Genomic DNA, 20,639 nt, shown 5'->3' on the forward strand with positions numbered 1-20,639 from the left:
GTTGCACCGCCCAGCTGAACTCCGGGATTCACGCTGAAAGGAAGTGTAAAGATCACGCTGAAAGGAAGCGTCCTTTGTGCATGCACTAAAAGCCTCTTGAAAGGAAAGAGGTAAGCAGTTGGGAACTACAGGTTCATACCTAACGATGGAACAGAAGGACTGAGTTCATTCCTTCACAAGGTGCAGCAAATGGCACCCGAACAGGGACAGAGATAGGCGACAGACGCGCTTGTCGCACCGAGGCGTAGCTCGACTGAACAAAGGCTGAAAGGAAGCCATGCGCGCACAAGTGCCTCCTGCAGGACGGAGGTAAGCAGTCGAGAATGATGGGGAACTCCATGACACAGGAGCAGAAGAATGCGGGAGAGGTGGCTGATTTGAAACAGAGCTTGATATGGGCGCATGAGCAAGAACCGCATCTAAATACTCATACAGTGTATGACCTGCCAACGTGGGATAAGGTCGGGGTGATACTACGGGGTAGGGCAGATGTGGCTAGTGGCGGCGGCTCCGCGGCCGTCTCGGCTCGCTCCGCTCGGTGCGACCCTCGGGCACCACGACAGGGCGGCGGCGGCGGCGCAGGCCGGTGGCGGTGGCGGTCGTGCTGCTCGGCAGTCTCCTCCTGTGGTCAGCTGGTAGGCCGCGCCACAGCGCCCCCTTCAGGGCGAGCTGGCCCGGCACCGAGCTCAGTCTGCCGGCGAGTGGTGCTCTGTGTAACTACATCCTCACGACCGCTGGGGATATCCTTCCGCTCATGTCCAGTGGCAATGAGGAAGAAGAGAAGGATTACAATGGTCCTACTCCAGGAGAATTGTTGGAACACCTTTTTAAGAAGAGAAAGAAACTGGTCAGAAAATAAACAAGAATTCTGTCTTGGGAAAATGATGATAAAGAACCCACTGTCAGAACCAGATCAAGCAGAAAAGGAAAATCCAAAAGAGAGTGCAAAAGAGATACCTACAAAAATATAGAAGGGCAGATGACCCCATACTATCCTGTAGAAATGGGAAATGGCACACCTTGTAGCTTCAGACAAAACCTACCCGGATCAAGCACAGTGATGTACACCTGCCATCCAGAAGCTAAGCACGAGATCTTCTCCATAGCTAAAATCACAACGTGTGAATATGAAGTGGTCATACTGACACCTCTGTTATGTAGCCATCCTAAATATAGATTCAGGGCTTCCCCTGTGAATGACATCTTTTGCCAGCCACTACCAGGGTCACCACTTAAACCCCATAACCTGGAACAGCTGGAGAAACAGCAAGAATTGATGAAGATGCCTTTTAGAAGAATTAAGGAGGAAGAAATGCATTCAACAAAAGAAATCTTCCATCCATAAACCAATTGCTGTTGGAAACCACCAACTATTGACTGTGGGAACAACCCATATCTCCAAACTGACTGATGACCAACTTACAAAGGAGTTTCTTAGTGGTTCCTACTGCTTCCATGGGGGGATTGGTTGGTGGAAGTGCAAGTATGTTACCACGAGGATAAGGAAAGCGGACGAGGCCCCGCCAATGCTGCGGCATTTTGGTGGAAAAGAACCATCCCAACCTAGTAAAGTCATGGTGGAGGTGTGGGACCCAGGGACAGGCCGATGAGAAAAAGCAGTACCAGTGATAACATGGGGGCGAGGGTATGCTTGTGTCTCCACAGATCAAAGCCTGCAGTAGATCCCTGCATGATGGGTCCAACGGGCACTAGCGGCGGCCTCCTCCTCCCTTTCTTCATTATCCTCACTGGAACCATAATGGCAAAAAACAAAAAAGGGGGATATGTTGCAGTCAGCCTGGGGCTGGTGACAGGCAGTCTCTCCTCCGCAGATGTGGGGGCTGAGCAGGAGAGGCGGGAGCTACAGCCACGCGGGCAGCGTGTGATCAGGAAGCTCATTGGATGGCCTCACGCATGGTCGGCGCGTGATCATCTCGCTGATTGGGTGGTTGGGTTGCTGGGCTCCGCGTGCTGCTGGGCAGGACAGGGGCTGCTCCGGGACTGGAAACATATATAAGTTGTGTTTAACCCTAAATAAATGTTTTTGGTTCACCATCACAGAGATGCTGCTCCTCAATACGCCCGCAATAACAAATAGGTAGAAGGCAATGAAAGTCTAGTGCAGACATGATGTGCAGAAATGCTGAAAGGTGCAAAGAAACCAGACTAAAAGATACCTTGGCTTTGCTTTACTTGCAGTCTTGCTTTACTCTGGTTTTATACAATGCAGGTGCCTGGAAAACTCACGCAATTATATTGATTCTTGTATATCCCCATATTCCAGAGAGGCTGAAGAGGAAAACTGCAGTCTGCTGGTAATGGAGGGATGTGGTATGACTTGCCTGGACATTGAGAACAAAATTTGAAAAGAAATACAACAGTTGAGTGGAAATCAGTCATGGTGCAATTAAAGTATCCGTTATCTTATATACAATTCAGGATGGGAAAGCTTTCCTTGATAAATTGATATCTCGATAAGTGATATAACAAGTACAACTTTGCTCCTCGTCTGTTAGAACTGAACATTGGAAACTTGAAGGTATCAATTATTAGTAGTGATCTGTGATCACCATATATAAGTACCTTATCTTTTTATCTAGGTTCAGAATCCTGAGGGGTTGTATCTAGAAGAAACTTGTGGAAAAAAAAAAGGATGTGATTGTCATCTTTAAAATTAAAATCTTCATTGTTACAGTTTTCCAAAGGGTCACTAGGTAAAGCAGTATCTAATCCCTTTTGAGGACATGACTCTGCCTGAATTTTTACTGTATTTGGATTCATGACACCATCTGATACAGGAGTTCATTTTATCCATATTCTGTCTAAACCAAAACAGTTAGAAAAATTGCTTTCTTGAATTAGAATACTGTGAAACTGTCAAGGCAGAATAGGGATCTAAAGGGAATTTCAGTGCTTGTTTATTCTGTTTTAAAGCTCAGCAAACGGTCAGGCAGTGACTGACATAAAAGTTTGGAAGTCTGGGTTGAGGAACTGGCCATGAGAAATCAAATTTCAATGGAGAAGGATGCTCTAGAGACTTTCAAGCAGAGGTATCTCAATCAGTATTATTTTTTTGGGCTGAGCGAGGAGAAATATCTTTACTAGAAATTTGCATGTGGCAATTTGGGCATCCTACCAGGTCTCTGACAAATGTCAGAGTTGACATACAGCTTTTCACAGATGCAGCCTTTGGTAGAAGACTATCGCCAGCAGCTGTCAAATGCTAATCTTTCCCATACTAAAATGGGTGAATGCCTCTGGGAAATCCTAGGCATCTCAGCTGGAATAGAAGATGTAAGGGAGAATAAGAAATTCTCCTTGCCTGTTGTATTTTCTTGTTTTTCATTCATCTCCCTTGAAAGTCCATATTGAGAAGAGTTCACCACCATTATATCTGCATTAGCCCCTACTGAAAGATTTGAGTTGTTATTGTGATCATCATTGTATGTTGTTATTGTCCTAAAGAGCATTATCATTACCATATCTGTGGAAGTGCTGCTGATGCAGTCCCACAAGGTCTGAGGAGGTCTGGAAATCTGAATGTGGAAGGAATAAGTAATTATCTGTGGTGTACTGAGAGCAGGGCCTCCGGTATAATGAACCAAAGACACTTTATTAAGCATCAAATAAAACTTATATACCGTACTGTCCCGGATACAATACCGTATTTGCCTACAAGCATGCGAAGCACAGTTACTGAATAAACCAAGAATCTAAAGGCTTACTCTAAGACTATCCAATCAGCTTCTTGGTCACACAGCAGCTGTACAGTTGCTTTTGCTCCTTGTTTGCTGCACTGCTGTCCTTGATGTTGGTTATCACTAAGGAGGCATACTGTACTACTGTCCTTGAAGCAGGCCTCCACATCTCCCCCTTCTTTATTTAACTGTTGTATTGCCATAGCTGTTTTTAAATGATCAATCAATCAATCATAGAACACACAATAAGAAACAGAGCAGACACACTAACAAAATACAGTTAGTACAATAATTAGAAACTTTACAACTTGCATTGACATGGCTAAGCAAAAGGCTGTTTAGTTTGTTGCGTCTACTCCCATGGTTTCTCGGTTATCAGGCCTTGCTCGCTGGACCAGGGCCTACGCAGGGTCAGGGTTAATAGATTGGCCACTTCAGCATCTTCTCCCATATCTCCCCCAATTTTTTTTTTTTTTTTGCACTTGAACTGGCAATATTTTCTTCAGAGTGCGTTTAACAACGGATTGCATTAATTTTAACAAGCATGGAACACAAAGCATAATCCCAAAAAAGATTAAGAATAGCATCGCGGCAACAACCAACACTCTTTTTAGCCAAGGGCCCAAATCAGGGAAGAGTCCCTCAAAGGGGTTCCACCCATCTGTCATTTTGAGCCTTTTTGTTAGCTGTTGCAGCTCTTGGATGCTTTTGTGGATCGACTTTGAGTGATCAGATAGGTTCATGCAGCACAGGCCGTTGAAATCCTTACACCCATGTCCTTGAGCTAAAAGCAGAAAGTGAATAGCTGCCCTGTTTTGCCGAGTGGCATGTCGGACTGAGTCCACATCCATTAATAGGCCGGAGAGAGCAAGCAACGTTGCATTATTTTGTTTAGCAAGTCAGCATCCAAGCTTAGCGAGGTGATTATGAGCGGCCACAGCGGCAACCCCTGGTGCGAAAATAGATGCAGCTATTATTTCACCAGGGTTCCAGAACGTTACTTTGTCACTACACTGGTCATTAAATGCATGCACTGATCTTTTTGCCCTGTGGTAGTGATGCATCCTTGTATGATTTAATATCATGGATGTTTGGCGTCAAGCACCCCAGACTACAAGGTCCTCCATGCAAGTGGGAGGGAATAGCACCCCATGCTCTATCGCCACAGATAAGAAATACCCCAGGCGGTAAGGCTATCGGGGCGTTAGTTGATACCGATGCATTTTTACTTGTATGATTACACCAGATAGTGTTGTTTTGATAGGCAGGCAGTGACGAATTAACGTTCTGGTCTCGGGACAGGTTTTTACCAGTATAGTTGAAATATACACAGTAATCCATTCGCAAGGACCCCAGCAGACTGATCTCCTGGGGTTCCAGAGGACTTAGAGCAAGGTTAGGTGCCCATGAGTCCCATTCGTCATCTGAATTACCTGACTGGAGTGCAATCAATACAAGACCCCCTGAACGCTTCAACACTTCCGCACTGGAACCCATCGTGGTCCTTGATCTGTAGAGACACAATGTTATTAGAGGTACAGGTTTTCCCCATTGGCGCGACCCAGGGTCTCGGACTTCCACCAATGCTTTGCTTAGCTTTTCCTGAGTGGTAATGCCAAAGTGCCTTAGCACTGGGGGCGCATTTTCTATCTCTTGATTTAAAAAGTTAAGTACATAGAGGGCCTTTTGTAACTGTTCCTGAGGGGAGTATTCCTCACTCCTCCTTTTTTGTTTTTGTAGCATGTTTTTCAAGGTGCCATGGGCATGCTCAACAATGGCTTGACCCATAGGGGAGTGGGGGATCCCAGTACAGTGGTTTACACCCCACTGTTGAAAGAATGCCGTGATTGCTTGAGAGGCATATGCAGGCCCGTTATCTGTTTTAACCTGGGCAGGCATCCCCAGTGCCGCGAAGGCAGCTAGAAAGTGGTGTCAAATGTCCCATGTTTTCTCCCTGCAATGTGCAGATGCGAATATGCATGCCGAAAAGGTATCAACAGAGACATGCACAAATTTTAAGCATCCGAATTCAGGAATATGAGTGGCATCCGTCTGCCAAATCTGGAAAGACATCAGACCTCGAGGATTAACCCCCATGGCGGGGGGGGGGGGTACGGTAACTGATTGACAATCCGGGCAGGCCTGAATAATTTGCCACGCCTGGTCAGTTGTAATACGGAACATTTGATGCAAAGCATGGGCACTCTGGTGGAAGAAGGTGTGAGACAGCCGTGCCTGTTGGAATATGTTTGGAAGGGTGGCCATCCCGGTGAGGCTGTCAGCATGCTGATTTCCTTCCACCAGAGGACCAGGCAATGTCTTATGAGACCTGATATGCGTTATAAAGTAAGGAGCATGTCGATGATTCAACAAATATCTTTGAGGAGGACGTAAAGCGACGGATTGGCTACTTCCTTGAAATAGGCTCCTTCTAATCGATTAACCAGCCCTGCGACATATGCTGAGTCAGAAACAATATTAATTGCTTGTGAAGACATACGAAAGCAGCGAATCACTGCCGCAAGTTCCACAATTTGCGGGGACTCAGAAACCCTTTCAATACTGTTCTCCCAGGTACCTGTTGGCCCTTGCCATGCTATAACAGAGTTCCCTGTTTTCCCAGATCCGTCCGTGAACAGCATGAGTGCATCGGGAATGGGCACCTGACTGAGGTGAGAGTCTCTCATCAAACCTATCGATCCCAAGGTGGTAAAAGGTGGGAGATGTGGGAAATGGATGGATATGTTGCCTTTAAAATCCGCCAGGGTGATTTGAAAAGACTGGCTGGATTGCAGCAGCCACTCCACCTGCTGTTTTGTTGTAGGTAAAATGGTTGAGCTCAGGTCATTCCCTTGCAGGGCCGTAAGGCAGGCATGACCCCTCTGAATCACCATGGCCAATAGTTCATGCCACTGTATTACTGTCTTGGGAAATTGGTGAGGCAAGAAAATCCGTTCTATCACCACAAGATGGTCCTTTGTGGATCCCATTGCCCCAATAAACCAAAAGGCTGAGAATTAGCTTGTATAACATAGAGGTTTACGAGCAGGTCCTCATGGAGTCTGCGGCCTTGGCGCTTGCCCAAGGCTTGTGTGATAAGGGTCATGGTCCTCCTGGCCTCTTCCGTGAGCCGCTGAGGGGATGCAAGGCTGGGATCCCCTTTTAACAATTGGAATAAAGGATGTAGCTCCTCCATGGTCAAGCCCAGCACTGGCCTAACCCAATTGAGTGCTCCTAATAACTTCTGTAGGTCATTCAGGGTTTCCACTTTAGCAGGGATTTTAACCTTTTGCGGTACTACAGTCTGATTATCGATGCGCCACCCCAGGTACTGCCATGGGGCTACCGTCTGAATTTTTTCCGGGGCCACACAAAGGCCGGCGGTCGTCACTGCTCGAGTCGCAGCAGCAACAATCTCCTCATTGTCCGCTGGGGTCTGAGACGCAATTAGGATATCATCCATATAGTGATAGATCAGAGTGCTTGGGTGTGCAAGACGAACAGGTACGAGCGCCCAAGCCACGAACCACTGGCAGATCATGGGACTATTGCACATTCCTTGGTGCAGGACCACCCAGTGATACCTCTGGTAGGGTTCTGACACATTAAGTCAGGGGTCCTCAAACTACAGCCCGCGGGCTAGATATGGCCCCCCAGGGTCCTCAATCCGGCCCGCCGGTATTTACAGAACCCCCCCGCCCCCCCCGCCGGGGGTTGGGGAGGGGTAAACCAAGCAGCTGCAGATGACTTCCTGCCACTTAATCTGCGCGCCGGCCTCCGCAGCCCCCAAGCACCTGCCGGGACTGGGGTGAAACCAGCGCCTCGTCCTCGACCTGCCCCCTCCAGGGGGCGCCTCTCGGCTACAAACTGCCCCATCCTCCTCCTCCTCCTCCTCCTCTGCGATGCGCGGCAGGCGAGAGGCGTGGGCATCTCCTCTGCCGGGCAAGCTCAGTCGGCAGCCTCTGGACTGCGAGGTCCAGCCAACTCGGGCGAATCGCCAGAGACCCGGCGCGGCAAAGTTCCTTCAGTCCCTTCTGGCCACCCTGTCCGGACTGCGCAGCCGGGCTGAGGAGGGGGGAGGCGGCATCAGCGAGGTGGGCGGTTCCCCCGTCTCTCCCTCCCTCCCTCCAGCTTCCAGGCAGGACAAGCAAGCCAGCACCAGTGGGAAGCATGTGCACCATCATGTCAAAAAAAAAAGAAAAATTGACTCCGAGTGCAGGGTATTCCAAGAAAAGTGGACTTCTGATTATTTTTTTCACGGAGTACAAAGAAAGAGCTGTCTGTCTGATATGCCAGAATTCAGTGTCTGTGTTCAAGGAATACAATTTGCATCAACACTACGAAACTCAACATAAAGATAAATATGATTCTTTGGTCGGACAAGTGAGAAAAGATAAAATATTAAGACTGAAACATGGATTGACAACTCAGCAAAATACTTCTATGAAGCAAAAGCAGGTCAATATATCATCACTTCGAGCAAGCTATCAAGTTGCCAAGCTCATAGCGCACTTGCAGAGCATTCCTAGAGGGAGAATTTGTTAAAGAATGCCTTCTTTCTGTTGCCAAAGAAAGAGATGTGTCCAGAGAAGGCGGATTTATTTAGTACAGTGAGTTTTTCAGGACCTACATTGACACGAAGGATTGAAGAAATGAGGGAAAATTTGAATCTGCAGTTGCAAAACTCCTCAAAAAAACGTTGCTATTTCTCATTGGCACTCGACGAAAGCAATGATGTTTGTGATTCTGCACAACTTCTAATTTTCATTCGTGGGACAAATGATTCTTTCGAAGTCACAGAGGAGCTTGCTGCACTGAAAAGCATCAAAGGAACAGGAGAGGATATCTATGAGAAAGTTTGCCAAACTATGGATGATTTGGAGCTGGACTGGGGTAAACTGTTCAGTGTGACAACTGATGGTGCTCCTAGCATGGTGGGGGTCCATGAAAGGAGTGGTTGCACGCATTAACAAAGAGATGGACAAACGCAACCATTCACATCCAATAGCCATACACTGCATCATCCACCAACAAGCACTGTGTTGTAAATCACTGAAGCTGGACTCTGTCATGAAAATTGTAGTTTCTTGTGTTAACTTCATTAGAGCTCATGCACTAAACCACAGACAGTTTCAGGAATTTCTGCCTGAGCTAAATGTTGCCTATGAAGATATTCTGTACCACACAGAAGTCCATTGGCTGAGTCGAGGGAGAGTTTTGAAACGATTTTATGACTTACTTCCACAGGTTTATGATTTTATGCTTTCTAAAAACAAAGAAGTACCAGAGCTTAAAGATGCAGAATGGAAATGGCACCTTGTGTTTCTGACAGATGCAACAGAGCTACTCAACAATTTCAATGTCCAACTTCAAGGAAAGGGGAAGCTCATCTGTGATATGTATTCACATGTGAAAGCATTTCAAGTCAAACTAGACCTGTTCATTAACCAAGTAAAGGAGGAAAACTTCTGCCATCTCCCCACAACTCAAAACCTGTCTGCAGAAAAACCAGCAGTTGCATTCCCAAACAAAACATGTATGGATGTACTAGAAATGTTGCAAAAGGAGTTTCAAATTAGATTTAAAGAGCTTCGTCTCCATGAACAGGACATACAGCTTTTCCGGAACCCATTTTCTGTTGACATTGAAACTGTTGATCCGATTTACCAAATGGAATTGGCTGAACTACAGACTTGTGACTTGCTGAAAGATGCATTCAAATCAAGCAGCCTTACTAATTTCTATGCATCTCTCCCCTCAGAGACATATCATAATCTCAGGAACCATGCACTCAAAATTGCAACCGTCTTTGGCAGCACCTATGTCTGCGAGCAGACTTTTTCCCGAATGAAACATCTGAAATCTCCAATCAGATCCAGACTGACTGATGAACCCTTGCATCACTTGCTATGACTAGCAGTGACAAATATGGAAACCAACATTGGCCATCTCATTAGCCAAAAGCAGGCCCATAGTTCACATTGAAATATTATTTGTTTTTGTTGATTACAATTGTTCTTCATTTTAAATATTGCATTTTTTCCTGTTTTTTTGTGCACTACTACAAATAAAATATGTGCAGTGTGCATAGGAATTTGTTCATTTTTTTCCAAACTATAGTCCAGCCCCCGACAGTGTCTGAGGGACAGTGAACCGGCCCCCTGTTTAAAAAGTTTGAAGACCCCTGCATTAAGTGATGGAACCAAGAATGCAAATCGTGGCACATCCGCAGGGTTGAGCGGAATGGTGAAAAAACAGTCTTTCAAGTCAATCACTGTCAGGCTCCAATTTTAAGGAATCATAGCAGGAGAGGGCAGCCCAGGCTCAATTACCGCATTTATCTGCCTAAGATCATGTAACAATCGCCATTTCCCGCTTTTCTTTTGAATGACAAAGACCGGGCTATTCCACGGGCTTGTTGATGGCGTAGTATGTTCCGCCCGTAGCTGCTCAGCCACCAGATGGCGGAGGTGTTTAAGCTTCTCCTTTTTGAGGGGCCACTGATCGACCCAAACTGGACTATCAGTTTTCCAGGTAAGGGCAGGAGTTTGCTGCATATCAGCAGCCCCTACAATAAATTCATCCTGATCTTCATTCCCCACCGACCGAAAACATCGCGGGCCCATAAGGTGGAGGGTAAGGAGAGCACAAAGGGCTTAACAGTCGCCGTTCTCCCTTCAAGGCCTTGGATCACCAGGTAATCACGGCTCTGCCGGGCGGGGGGGGGGGGGGCAGTGGCCCCTCCCACCCCGGTCAGCGCAGCCGCAGCCTGAACCAGTGGCCAGGACGGCAGCCAGGCTGCCGCAGCAAATACCGTAACATCGGCCCCGCTGTCTTTAAGGCCAGTAATAGTAGCCCTCCCCCTGAGGCGGAATTGCCGAGCCTCACAGGTTAGCATGGATCGGGATTGGTGTAGCAGTTGTGCCCAAAAAATCTGAGGGGCGCCTGTAGACCCGAACACCCCCCGCTCGGGACCACTCAGCTGCTGCCTGCAGGCTTGCCTTAAAGTAAACTAGCTGGGCGATCTTTGTTCTGCCAGAGATGCGGCACAAGGGGTTTGGTGTCTATACCATTATTCTGATCTCCCCTGCATAATCAGCATTGATCACCCCTGGCAGCACAAAGAGACCCTGGCTTGAGACTGATGATCTTCCTATCAGCAAGGCGCTCATGCTCTTTCCCAGGGACTCCTGTGGGGAGCACCTGCACCCCTGTGTCTCTTCGTTTGGCATCGCAGGAGGTGGCCAAGTCCACCCCAGTGCTACCTGAGGTGCTGGCTGAGAGCTGGCTTGCATTGTTGCAAGGCAATCAGGACACATTTGTGTCATTGCGCGGTTCCTGGGTGCACTGTGATTGCGGTTTCCCGAATTTTGTAGAAGCCTCCCGTCTTTGTTCATCTTGGAGCAGCACTGGCTTGCATAGTGCCGCCCCTTTTGGCACTGAGGACATACCCCCGGCACTTGGGAGCCTTTTCGTTTGCAAGGGCAGGTGACCCTCTTTACCGCAGCTAAAGCAGCGTCCTTGCCCTGGGCCCATCCTCATTGCGGCAAAAGCCTGAGCTAGCATGGTTGTGCTATTCATCATGGACCCAATATTTTGGCAGGCCTTCAACATATTCACTATGGTAGAATTGGGAGTTTGCATCTGTCTGAGCACCTTTTGGCAGTCTGTGTTCGCATTTTCTACTGCTAGCTGCCTAAACGAGACATCCCGGGCTGTGGAACTGTCCACCTGTTTCTCTATTCCCTCACACAATCGATCCAAAAACTGCATAAATGGTTCACTAGCACTTTGCCGAATGTTCACAAATGACTGTTCTTGTCGCTCGGCCTCAGGGACCTTTCGGAAGGCCTTAAGCACCAGTCAACGAATTTGCACTAATTCTTCTACTGGTATTCCTGCTTGAACAGCCAGGGCCTGGAACCTCCCCTCTCCCATAAGTGCATCCATGTCCACGGCTCTCAGCAGAGGGCCCTGCTGGAGGTTTTCCAGTGATAGAGTCGTGGCGCCATGCCTCCATTCCGTCATGAGGATCGTATATTGCACAGGGGTCAAGATCATCTTAGTGATTAGTTTCCAGTCGTGTGGCACTAGCCAGTGGGATTCCACTATGTTCTCCAGTAAGTTCATGGTAAAAGGAGCCGTCAGACCGTTCTCTAACACTGCCTTTCGGAGTTCTTTTATAATGCTATACTCCAGAGGCTGGTATTGCGGAGCCTGGTTGCGCGAATACACAACTGGGAAAGCAGATAGCACTTCTACGTCTCCAGCCTTCCTAGCTTCTCGGCGCACCTCAGCCCATTGGTCATGCAGATTGGGTGGGAATAAATCTGGCTCTTGTTCAGGGTCTACAGGTCGTGGATCTAAGGGATCATCAGGTGGATCCACACGAGCCACAGCGCACACTGCACCTTAATCCGCGCCTTTATCCGGCTCAGGTGGCACAGTAGGCGTTTCCCCTTTTGTTTTGCCTGAGTCTCCAGAGGCAGATCCTGTATAGGCCTTTAATGCCTCAAAAAGGGTTCACCAAGGTCCAAGGAGGTCGGCCGCTATTTTATCATTTTTGGTCACTTTATCCCACAAGTGGACCCCAATCTTGTCCCAGATCTGGGGGGTCACAAACAGTGTGGGTATTCAATTGTGGCACATTATCTAGAGCCCAAATTAATAAGCATTTCAAGTCCATTTCTTCTAAAATCCTCCTCTCCTTATGCAATATATGTTTCAGCACTTCTACTACATTTTTCTACTCTTGAGTCATGGAATTCCCCATCGCGTCCTCGGCTGCTTACCTTCTGTCCAGCAGTAAGGTAATTGTGTATGCCGGCTTCCTTTCAGCCCTTGTTCAGGCGAGCTACACCACAGCACAGCAAATGCGTCTGCCACCTATTCACGTGGTGTTCGGGCACCATTTGTGGTGTCTTGAGAGCAGGGCCTCCAGCATAATGAACCAAAGACACTTTTATTAAGCATCAAATAAAACTTATATACCGTACTGTCCCAGATACAATACCCTATTTGCATAAAAGCATGAGAAGCACAGTTACTAAATAAACCAAGAATCTAAAGGCTTACGCTAAGACTATCCAATCAGCTTCTTGGTCACACAGCAGCTGTACAGTTGCTTTTTCTCCTTGTTTGCTGGTAGAACAAGTGCACTGCTGTCCTTGATGTTGATTATCTACTAAGGAGGCATCCTGTACTACTGTCCTTGAAGCAGGCCTCCACAATTATCCACAGAGCAGGTGTTGGCAGAACTGTTTGCTGGTCGCACAGTTGATTGGAGTAGCATAGGAGATTGTTAGTACAAAGGGAAAAATTTTCCCTTTTCCTTGCAGCAAAAGTATTGTAAGATTTCTAAGAAGTGGAAGATTTTGCTTAATAACAAGGTACAGGGAATATTGAAATTAATCCAGACATGAGTGATTTACTGAAAGGATAATACAACATTTTTTTTGCGGGGGGAATGTCCTCATCTTTTTGAGGTAAAAGTCCTCATCTGTTATTTCAATTAGAAAGCTAATTTCAATTAGTAAGCTGTTAGGTGGGTGATCCTAATGTATTTAAAATGATTGGATGACAAGAGGTTATTTTTGGCCTATGGATATTAGAATTGTTTCAAGTGCTATTTTTTTTCTGTGATGCACAGGAAAAAAAATGCTGTTTATATGTCTTTGTACTGTCTTTCTAAATGTTTTTCTTTAAATAGAAAGTGCAGTTCCCAGTTTGAAAAATTAATTTCCATTCACAAATCAGTCTCTTGTCAGCGCCAAGAAAAAAGTGGCTTTAATCCTTTATTTTTTATTATTATTATTTCATGCTAGCAGTCTATGACAACAGGGAATAGTCTTGTAGAAACATAGCAAATTTGCATTGTTTAGCATGATGGATATTTTTGTGTTTAATTTTTCATGTGCAGCATTTGGGATGATGTTTTGTGTGTTTTTTTTTTTTTTTTTGAATTAGATGAGCTCCTAAGATTGAAATAATCCATGATATACTGAATCCCTATGTACACAAATGCAGTCTAAGCAAACTGGTTTTTTTTTTTGTTTGTTTGTTTTGTTCTATTTAATTTTGAAATCTCACAGCACCATTATAGTAAGTTTGTCTGTTATTTTCAGGTTGAACCCCTGTTTACAGTGCCTGCACCTCCACCTCCGATTTCCAGCAGTATCACACCTCAGATTCTGCCTTCCTACTTTTCCCCATCTTCATCCAATATTGCAGCACCAGTTGAGGAGCTTTTGGTACGGACTCGTTCAGTGGGTATAAATACTTGTGAGGCTGGAGTAGTAACAGAACCCGAATGCCTTGGACCCTGTGAGCCTGGGATCAGCGTGAACTTGGAAGGAATTGTGTGGCATGAAACTGAAGAAGGTAACTTGTTTTTTCATTAGGCTTGTCTGTTAGCTATGTTAATGAGGAGACTTTGCTGTACCTGCCTGGACGCTAACTGGGGCCCTGCTGGTCTAGTGGGATGCTGTTGTGTACGATGGCAGTCACAGCTTTGTAGCGAAGCTGGTTTCTGTTAGAAAATCCAACACCTTTGAATTCAAAAACAACCCCATTTTCCAAATGACCTAACAGGTAACCACCAATTAAAAACAGAATTGTTTTCTATCATTATATTGAGAAAAGTGTGTTAAGAAAGGGCTAGCAGAATAACACAGCAGGATCTTAGTTAAATGTACAACACAAGCAGGAATATAAAGATGGGAGTGGGTATATGAAGAGTTTAGGTGAAAGTGTACAAAGCTGAATAATTTTGGAATTTAGATCCTATGATCAGAACTGACACCATTACACAAGGATAGAGGCCCCAGAGCCCTCTTAAAAACTGTATTTGATGTTGTGATTATTTTGTTGGCATTCTGTTTGCTTGAAATGTTTAAAGCGGAAAACATGCATATTCAAAGCAAAGCATTCCATCTGGTGAAGTGCTAGTTAAACCAGGCTGGTTTCTTGAATATCCTTGGGCAGTGTTGGGCCAAGCCAGCACGCTGGGGTGCTTTGAGTAACGCTCCATGGCGATGGGCTGTGGTTTAGAACAAAGTCAGTAGAAAGAGGATTATGCTCAATATGCAGATTTTTCCCATTCTGTTTTTTAAAAGCTTATTATTAAAATGCTGCATGTGTACTTTCAGCTCCCGCACTTTTGGTTTTAATAGTGGCGTATTTCTCCTTTTCCAGCTGCTCAAGAGTCCTCCTTCAATTTTTTCCCTTGTTCGTTTTGAGGAGTATTTAATTTGCAGTGGTCTACCTTCCTCAGCCATGAAGGTTATTTATGAAAGGACATAAAGAAAGAATACAGCGGTGCATTGCTTCACAATAAATCCTGACATCCTTCAGACATGTGCACAGAGGCATTTGGTCCTTTCCAGTGATATATAAGGCCTCACCAAAGTGCTCTTACACTGTCCTCTCAAAATTCAATACAGAGAGTCAGATTTACTTGCTTTTATATGCTCTCTTCCATCCATCTTACTGTTTACAGCAGATTCATAAGGTAGATTGATCCTTTTAGATTGTTTTTAAAGCACAGTAAAAAAATCTATTTTAAAATATCCCTGCAGAGATGACTGCCCTTAGCAGCTCCAATCTTCCTTGACTGGCCTGTATTAACCAGGACTGGAATGCATGGGCGTTAACTGTGGAGATGTGTAAGAGCAGTAGCTGTTAATAGTGTTATTCTTGCTGAATAAACTAAACTCCTGACCCCCACTGAATTTAAGAAGCCTGCCTTGTTAAAGGTTTGGCACCAGAAACAAAGCATTTAAAGAAGTGCATTCTGACCAGGGTGACATGTCATTTTGCATTTTCTCAGCACTTTTCTGGTTTAAAAGCTCATGTTATTTAATGGAAATTAGCTCCCTTAAACCTTTTCTCAGTTTGTCTAAAACAATTTTCTGAAACAACTGAGGGGACTTGAGTGGAAGAGGGATTTGAGTGAAGTGGTTTTGAATGTGCCCATTTTCACAGGTTTGCAAATTGTGTGTAGTGGGGGTGGCCACAGCAGTAGCCAAAAGGTGATTTTAAAATACCACTCCAGTGATTATAGTAGAGTGTAGATTTCTTAAAAGAGTGAAAATAATAGGTATGATTTTCCCTCAGAGAAATTTTACTGTTTAAGACCCTGCTTTACAGAAGAAAATATCATTACTTTTACTCTATTTTCCCCCTGCACCAGCAATCTCAGTTCACTCTGTATTATGAAAAATGACTTCCTAATGATCAGTTTTGCATTTTAATTTGGTTTTGACATTTGGGGCACACATGCACATATATGTTTAGCTGTTTTCAAATTTCCTGATATGTTCATGAAAGCAGCTATATAGCAGCTTGCATGAGGCCACGTCTGCCAAATTTCAGAAAGCAGGGTGCAGGTGGGTCTTTTATTTATATTTAACAGAAGAATGATTATCAGATACTCATTTTTTCCAGTTATGATTTTGACTTTAATTAGGCCAGAACATGACCTTTGCTAAATTGGTGTAAATCCACAATACTCTAACTGAAATCACTGTAATTGGTGAGATCTAAAACCATCTTGTTGTTCGTAATGTCCAACTGAATACAAGTTTCTTTTGTGATGCCCATGTTTCATTTATATCCAACCCCCCTCCACTCCTCACCAAGGCCTAATAAAACACACATGCAAACAGACATCTCTGTCTACGTATGTGATGGCTTTTTTAAGGTGAAACGCTTCTAAGAAGCCAAGGTGTGAGAGTTGCTGACCTTGGCCTGTGTTTTGTGACGCTCAAAGGATTTAACCTTTCCGTAAGATGGATCGTGGGGTGATTGGACTGTGGTCAGAGGATCTCCACGCACCCTGCACCACATGGGAACGATGAGCTCCACGTGTGTGTGCTGGGCTGCTGTCGGGCATTGCTGTAACTGGCAGCGGGAATGCAGGTACAGAAAGGATGTGGCGATGAGAGCTGTGATGAGAACGGTGCAGTCAGCAGAGGAAGATGAAATCAGGTCATTTATGTAGAGCTCATTGCTAAACCTCGTCCGTGCTCTCCAGAAGAGAAGGTGCATACTTGGGAATTCATAGCATGAGGGTTTGCACGATCCGAAATAGCTGCTTTTCATTCAGGAATGCTAAGCAAGTTGTCCTTTTCTGCTGCATTTGGTCTTCAAGGTCAGGAGAAGGATGGTGTTTGTTTTTGTTATTCGTGTTTCTAAGATAATCAGTCCAAAGGGGGAGGAGAAAAAAAAGCATTGAATTTCAGACAAAATTGTGGCCGATCAAAGACAGCGTTACTACTACAGCTCCTTTCATTTATCCTGTGCCAATCTATGCAGCTGATTTGATCAGCGAATTTAATAAATCAGACCATTTTTTTTCCCCGGAATATTTCAATCTTTAGATGTGCAGAGGGAAGCTGGCATCTGAAATCTGTCACATTTTATTACGGGGCTTTGTAACTAACCATGGCTGCGGTTTTACTAGTATAATTGACTGAGAAGGCTGGTTATCACATAGGCATTTCCCAGCTGCGCTGCTCACCGTGGTATACTGCTCAGTTTTCCCACGTGCATGCACTAGGCATTTTATTCTGCGTAACATCCTTGTCTGCCTCTGACTTGGTCTGCATTCAAAGGGATGTTCATGGCCAGCAGGGGGAAATGCAGAAACTGGTTGGGGCTCCCTTGCAGCAGCAGAAGGAGAAATAGTTTATCGGCAAGTCAACCTGAAAGCTGGCAGCTGATGCGGATATTTGATATCAAAAACCACTCTTCAGTTGCAGTAAAAATCTGTTACAACAAGTGGCTTGGTCGTCCCCAGAACATGCTCTGTGTTGCTTTTTTTGCTACCCCAGGTTTTCTCTGGGAAGCAACTGCTAAAAGTCAGTATTTCTATATTGAGAAATAAGGTTAATGTAGAATCAGGTACTTGCTAAATGGTGCAATTATCTTCTGGGGAAGCAGTTGTGAAGAGAGCAGTAATTGTTCCTTAGCACCTGGGGAAAATAAAAAAGGGGAAACCACCAACCAACTTTCTAAATTGCCTAAAGCCTTTTTATTTATTTTCTCTCACACGCCTTGGTCTGGGGTCATGTCCTGCTTTTGGTGCCACATTTCTTAAGTGGAGTCAGCTTGCGTCAGTGAGAAGCACTTGGCTACTTTGCTTCTGTTGCTCTGCTGGTTTCCTTTCTCCATTGTGCAGTTCAGGTGCAACTTGCCATTGTTGTTTCTCCATAAATAATGGAGAAAGTAATTGCATTTTTTTTTAAAGAGCCCTCTTAGTGTTAGTGTGTAGACTTTTTAACTCCAGTCTGGTTGTCAAATGTGAGAACTAGGAATCTGAGGGGTTACTATAATTTTTATATCGGATCTCAGAAATCTGATGGGATCAGTGCTGGTGCCTTCCAGATCGTCAGTTGTGATGCTATTTTGCAGAAATTTCCAGTAGGAAGGAGAAGACATAATTTACACAGAGGCCTGCTGATGCCTGCTATGGATGGGTTTCCCCACCTGCCACATCTGCATTTTGTATGCCCATGTTGTTTTGAAAACATACCTACTGCACTGAGATGGGCTTGGCTCCTCTCTGCTTCTCACTATGTGGTGTTGGTTTTGCAAAATGTGTTTTAAAAGAACACAGTGCATCTGAGATCTCTTTAGTTCTCTGTGTTCGTACATGTGTATATAAATAAGGGTGTGTATGTGTGCACAGAATTAAAGGAGTCAGAAGTAGTCTGACTGCCTCTGTTTCCCCTGAGCATTTCTTGTGGTTTAACAACCACATTTTTATACTTTCACAAATACAAAGGCATGATGAAACAACGAAACTTGTAACGTTGAACGCACCGTCCAACATCTAAGTAAACAAATGAAGAAGTTAAATAAAATTGTTTTTGTTTTGTTTTTGTCTCTTTTATTAAAGAACCTTAGAATGAACTGTAGAAATTCAGACAAATGTGATTAACTCAATGCTGTCATCTTAAGTTCAGGCAAGGTTTATACAGGGAGGTAATATGCTTTATTAAACCAAGTGATACAGTTGGGAGAAAAAAAAAAAAAAAAAAAAAAAGGTAAGCAAGCTTTCAAGCTCAGCACACTTAGCTTCTCTCCCGTCTGAGTGACACAGAGCATTAACTTGCTGCACAGGGATATTGTGGTATTCTTTCCTGCATCCAGCACAGAGCTGTAGAGGCAGTGGGGATTTTTGCAGGAGAGAAGCACTGAAAAAAATCAGAAACAAGGCTTCCTTGCATCCATGGTAGAGGGAAGCAGTTCATGGAGGAGGTCGCCTTTTTGTCCAGCTACTTTAAGAGAATACCCAAAATCTAGGTCTCTGCTACTCATGTGAGTCATCTGCTGACCCATATGAACATCTGCCAGTGTTAAAATATAGTCTGCTCAGAAAAAGTTTAGACATATGCATGTTTTCTATTTAAATGCTAAGTTTTATTGTTCTTCTTTCTGCTGTTTGAAGCCTGTGGTACCCAATGCTTTCTAGGCCTCAACTGTCTCATTTTACTTCCTCAGGCATTTTGACCCATAGTATGTTCTGCACAGAAGCTCATAACAAAGCAGAAATGGGCCCCGTCTCACAGTGTGGAGACAGACTTGTGTGGAAACCCATGCTGTGCTCTTAGAGCAGCTCTGCCTCCTTTACAAAAGGAGTTTGGGAGATTGTACTTCTGCATGTAAACAGAGTGTCTGCAAAAAAGTTTGAGATTAGCGTTATAGAATTTGGACCATGATAGGGATTTGGCAGTAGGTACCAGTCACTTCTATGATATGCCTGACTTTATCTGATCAGTGTACATGCTTGTTAAGGGTTCTAAATTCTGACCTTGTCCTGTAACTGGCTCCTGCAGTGCTTGCTTCATGTTTCTCTGAAATGTTCAATGCTGACCACAGGTAGAAGTAAGTTAGTGGGGCTTGGTGGTCTGCTTGGTCTGTGCCAGTACGGCAGGAGCTTCATCTTGATGTGGTTTACAGCTATGGCCCAACTGCAGCAAAACGTTTGTGCTCAGAGAACCAAAAAAGGAACCACTTCTGACCCAGCCAAGTAACCGTTATGTATGTAGCCTTTGGTTTTCAAATTGCATTGCTACTTGTTTTCCGATACTGTTTTCATCTAAAATAACTGAAGCAAATAGCAATTTTAAAGGTGTATCAACAGAATACCCTTAAAGTGGTTTTAAGCCATTGAGACTGACTCTTATTACCTAGGTACATGATTGAGTTGATGTGGCTTTAATGAGTTGCCATGAATCAACTGAGCTACGGTAACCAAACCTTTACAAGCTCTTGGCTTGCAGCAAACAGTAGATAAATCATGTCCATATTTAAATTTGAGGTTATTTGTCTAGGTATCATAGAGTAGTGAAGATCTGTAACAGGAACAACTTGAAAAAAAAGTGAAGAAAAAAACAGAACCACAGCTATTTTCAGGCTTTTTATATACAGTAGAGAAGTCAAGTTGTTTCGTCTCCTTTCCTATTCCTTCCCAAAATGGTCAATTCAGGCCAGTATATTTTTAAGACTGTGCAAACTCTTGAAGGAAAAGCACCTAGGAAATAAATGTGTGTAAAGATACTGCTGTTATGCTACATTTTTTTTTAATGTCAGGTTTCTTCCCTGAACATATACGTGCTGTAGCATTCATCCTATGACTTTGCTTATTGTATTGCCATGCATCCATACTGTGTGGAGGACAGTGTAATTTGTTTATCACCTAGTGCCTATCGCATTGCTTCACCCTTACAGATACCAGATGCAAAGCTAAGTAGAGCATAGCCACAGGTGAGGGACATAAACCGCCCAAGAGTATCCAAAGTATCTATTTAGCCAGGGCAGGAGCAGACAGCTTATTTTAAGAGAATTAGCAAAAGCCACTTCTTACAGCTCTGTGAGAAGATGGAGTGCAAGTAGCTTGGTATAACCCAAGGCAGAGAGTGGGAAAAACAAAAACCA

At 44.6% G+C, this 20,639-nt stretch overlaps 2 protein-coding genes across 2 annotated transcripts in view; one reads left to right on the forward strand and one right to left on the reverse strand.

The window, feature by feature from the left end:
- Nucleotides 1-20,639, forward strand: part of LOC104580104 (zinc finger protein 608-like) — a 158,164-nt gene that overhangs the window by 83,871 nt on the left and 53,654 nt on the right. The window contains exon 3 of the mRNA XM_088529025.1: nt 13,823-14,078. Coding sequence (XP_088385151.1) covers nt 13,823-14,078 — 256 coding nt within the window. The remainder of the gene's footprint in view (nt 1-13,822; nt 14,079-20,639) is intronic.
- LOC148593930 (endogenous retrovirus group K member 9 Gag polyprotein-like) lies at nt 10,101-13,795 on the reverse strand. The gene is made up of 5 exons (XM_088529019.1): nt 13,788-13,795; nt 12,491-12,552; nt 11,589-12,103; nt 11,201-11,537; nt 10,101-10,144 (listed from the first exon to the last, which is right to left on the reverse strand). The coding sequence occupies exons 1-5, from the start codon at nt 13,793-13,795 to the stop codon at nt 10,101-10,103; spliced, it is 966 nt and encodes a 321-aa protein (XP_088385145.1).

This window comes from Tinamus guttatus, unplaced genomic scaffold (assembly GCF_059628265.1).
Source record: "Tinamus guttatus ecotype Peru unplaced genomic scaffold, ASM5962826v1 Tinamus_guttatus_pri_ptg000322l, whole genome shotgun sequence".
Classification (NCBI taxonomy): Eukaryota; Metazoa; Chordata; class Aves; order Tinamiformes; family Tinamidae; genus Tinamus; species Tinamus guttatus.

Excerpts from the sequence above, each read along its gene's own strand:
- LOC148593930 (XM_088529019.1), bottom strand. Across the intron at positions 12,104-12,490 it reads ACCTTACTGCTGGACAGAAG|TGTGCGCTGTGGCTCGTGTG; the intron begins GTAAGCAGCCGA and ends ATTAAGGTGCAG. Across the intron at positions 11,538-11,588 it reads CTGTTCAAGCAGGAATACCA|GTCCCTGAGGCCGAGCGACA; the intron begins GTAGAAGAATTA and ends GCCTTCCGAAAG.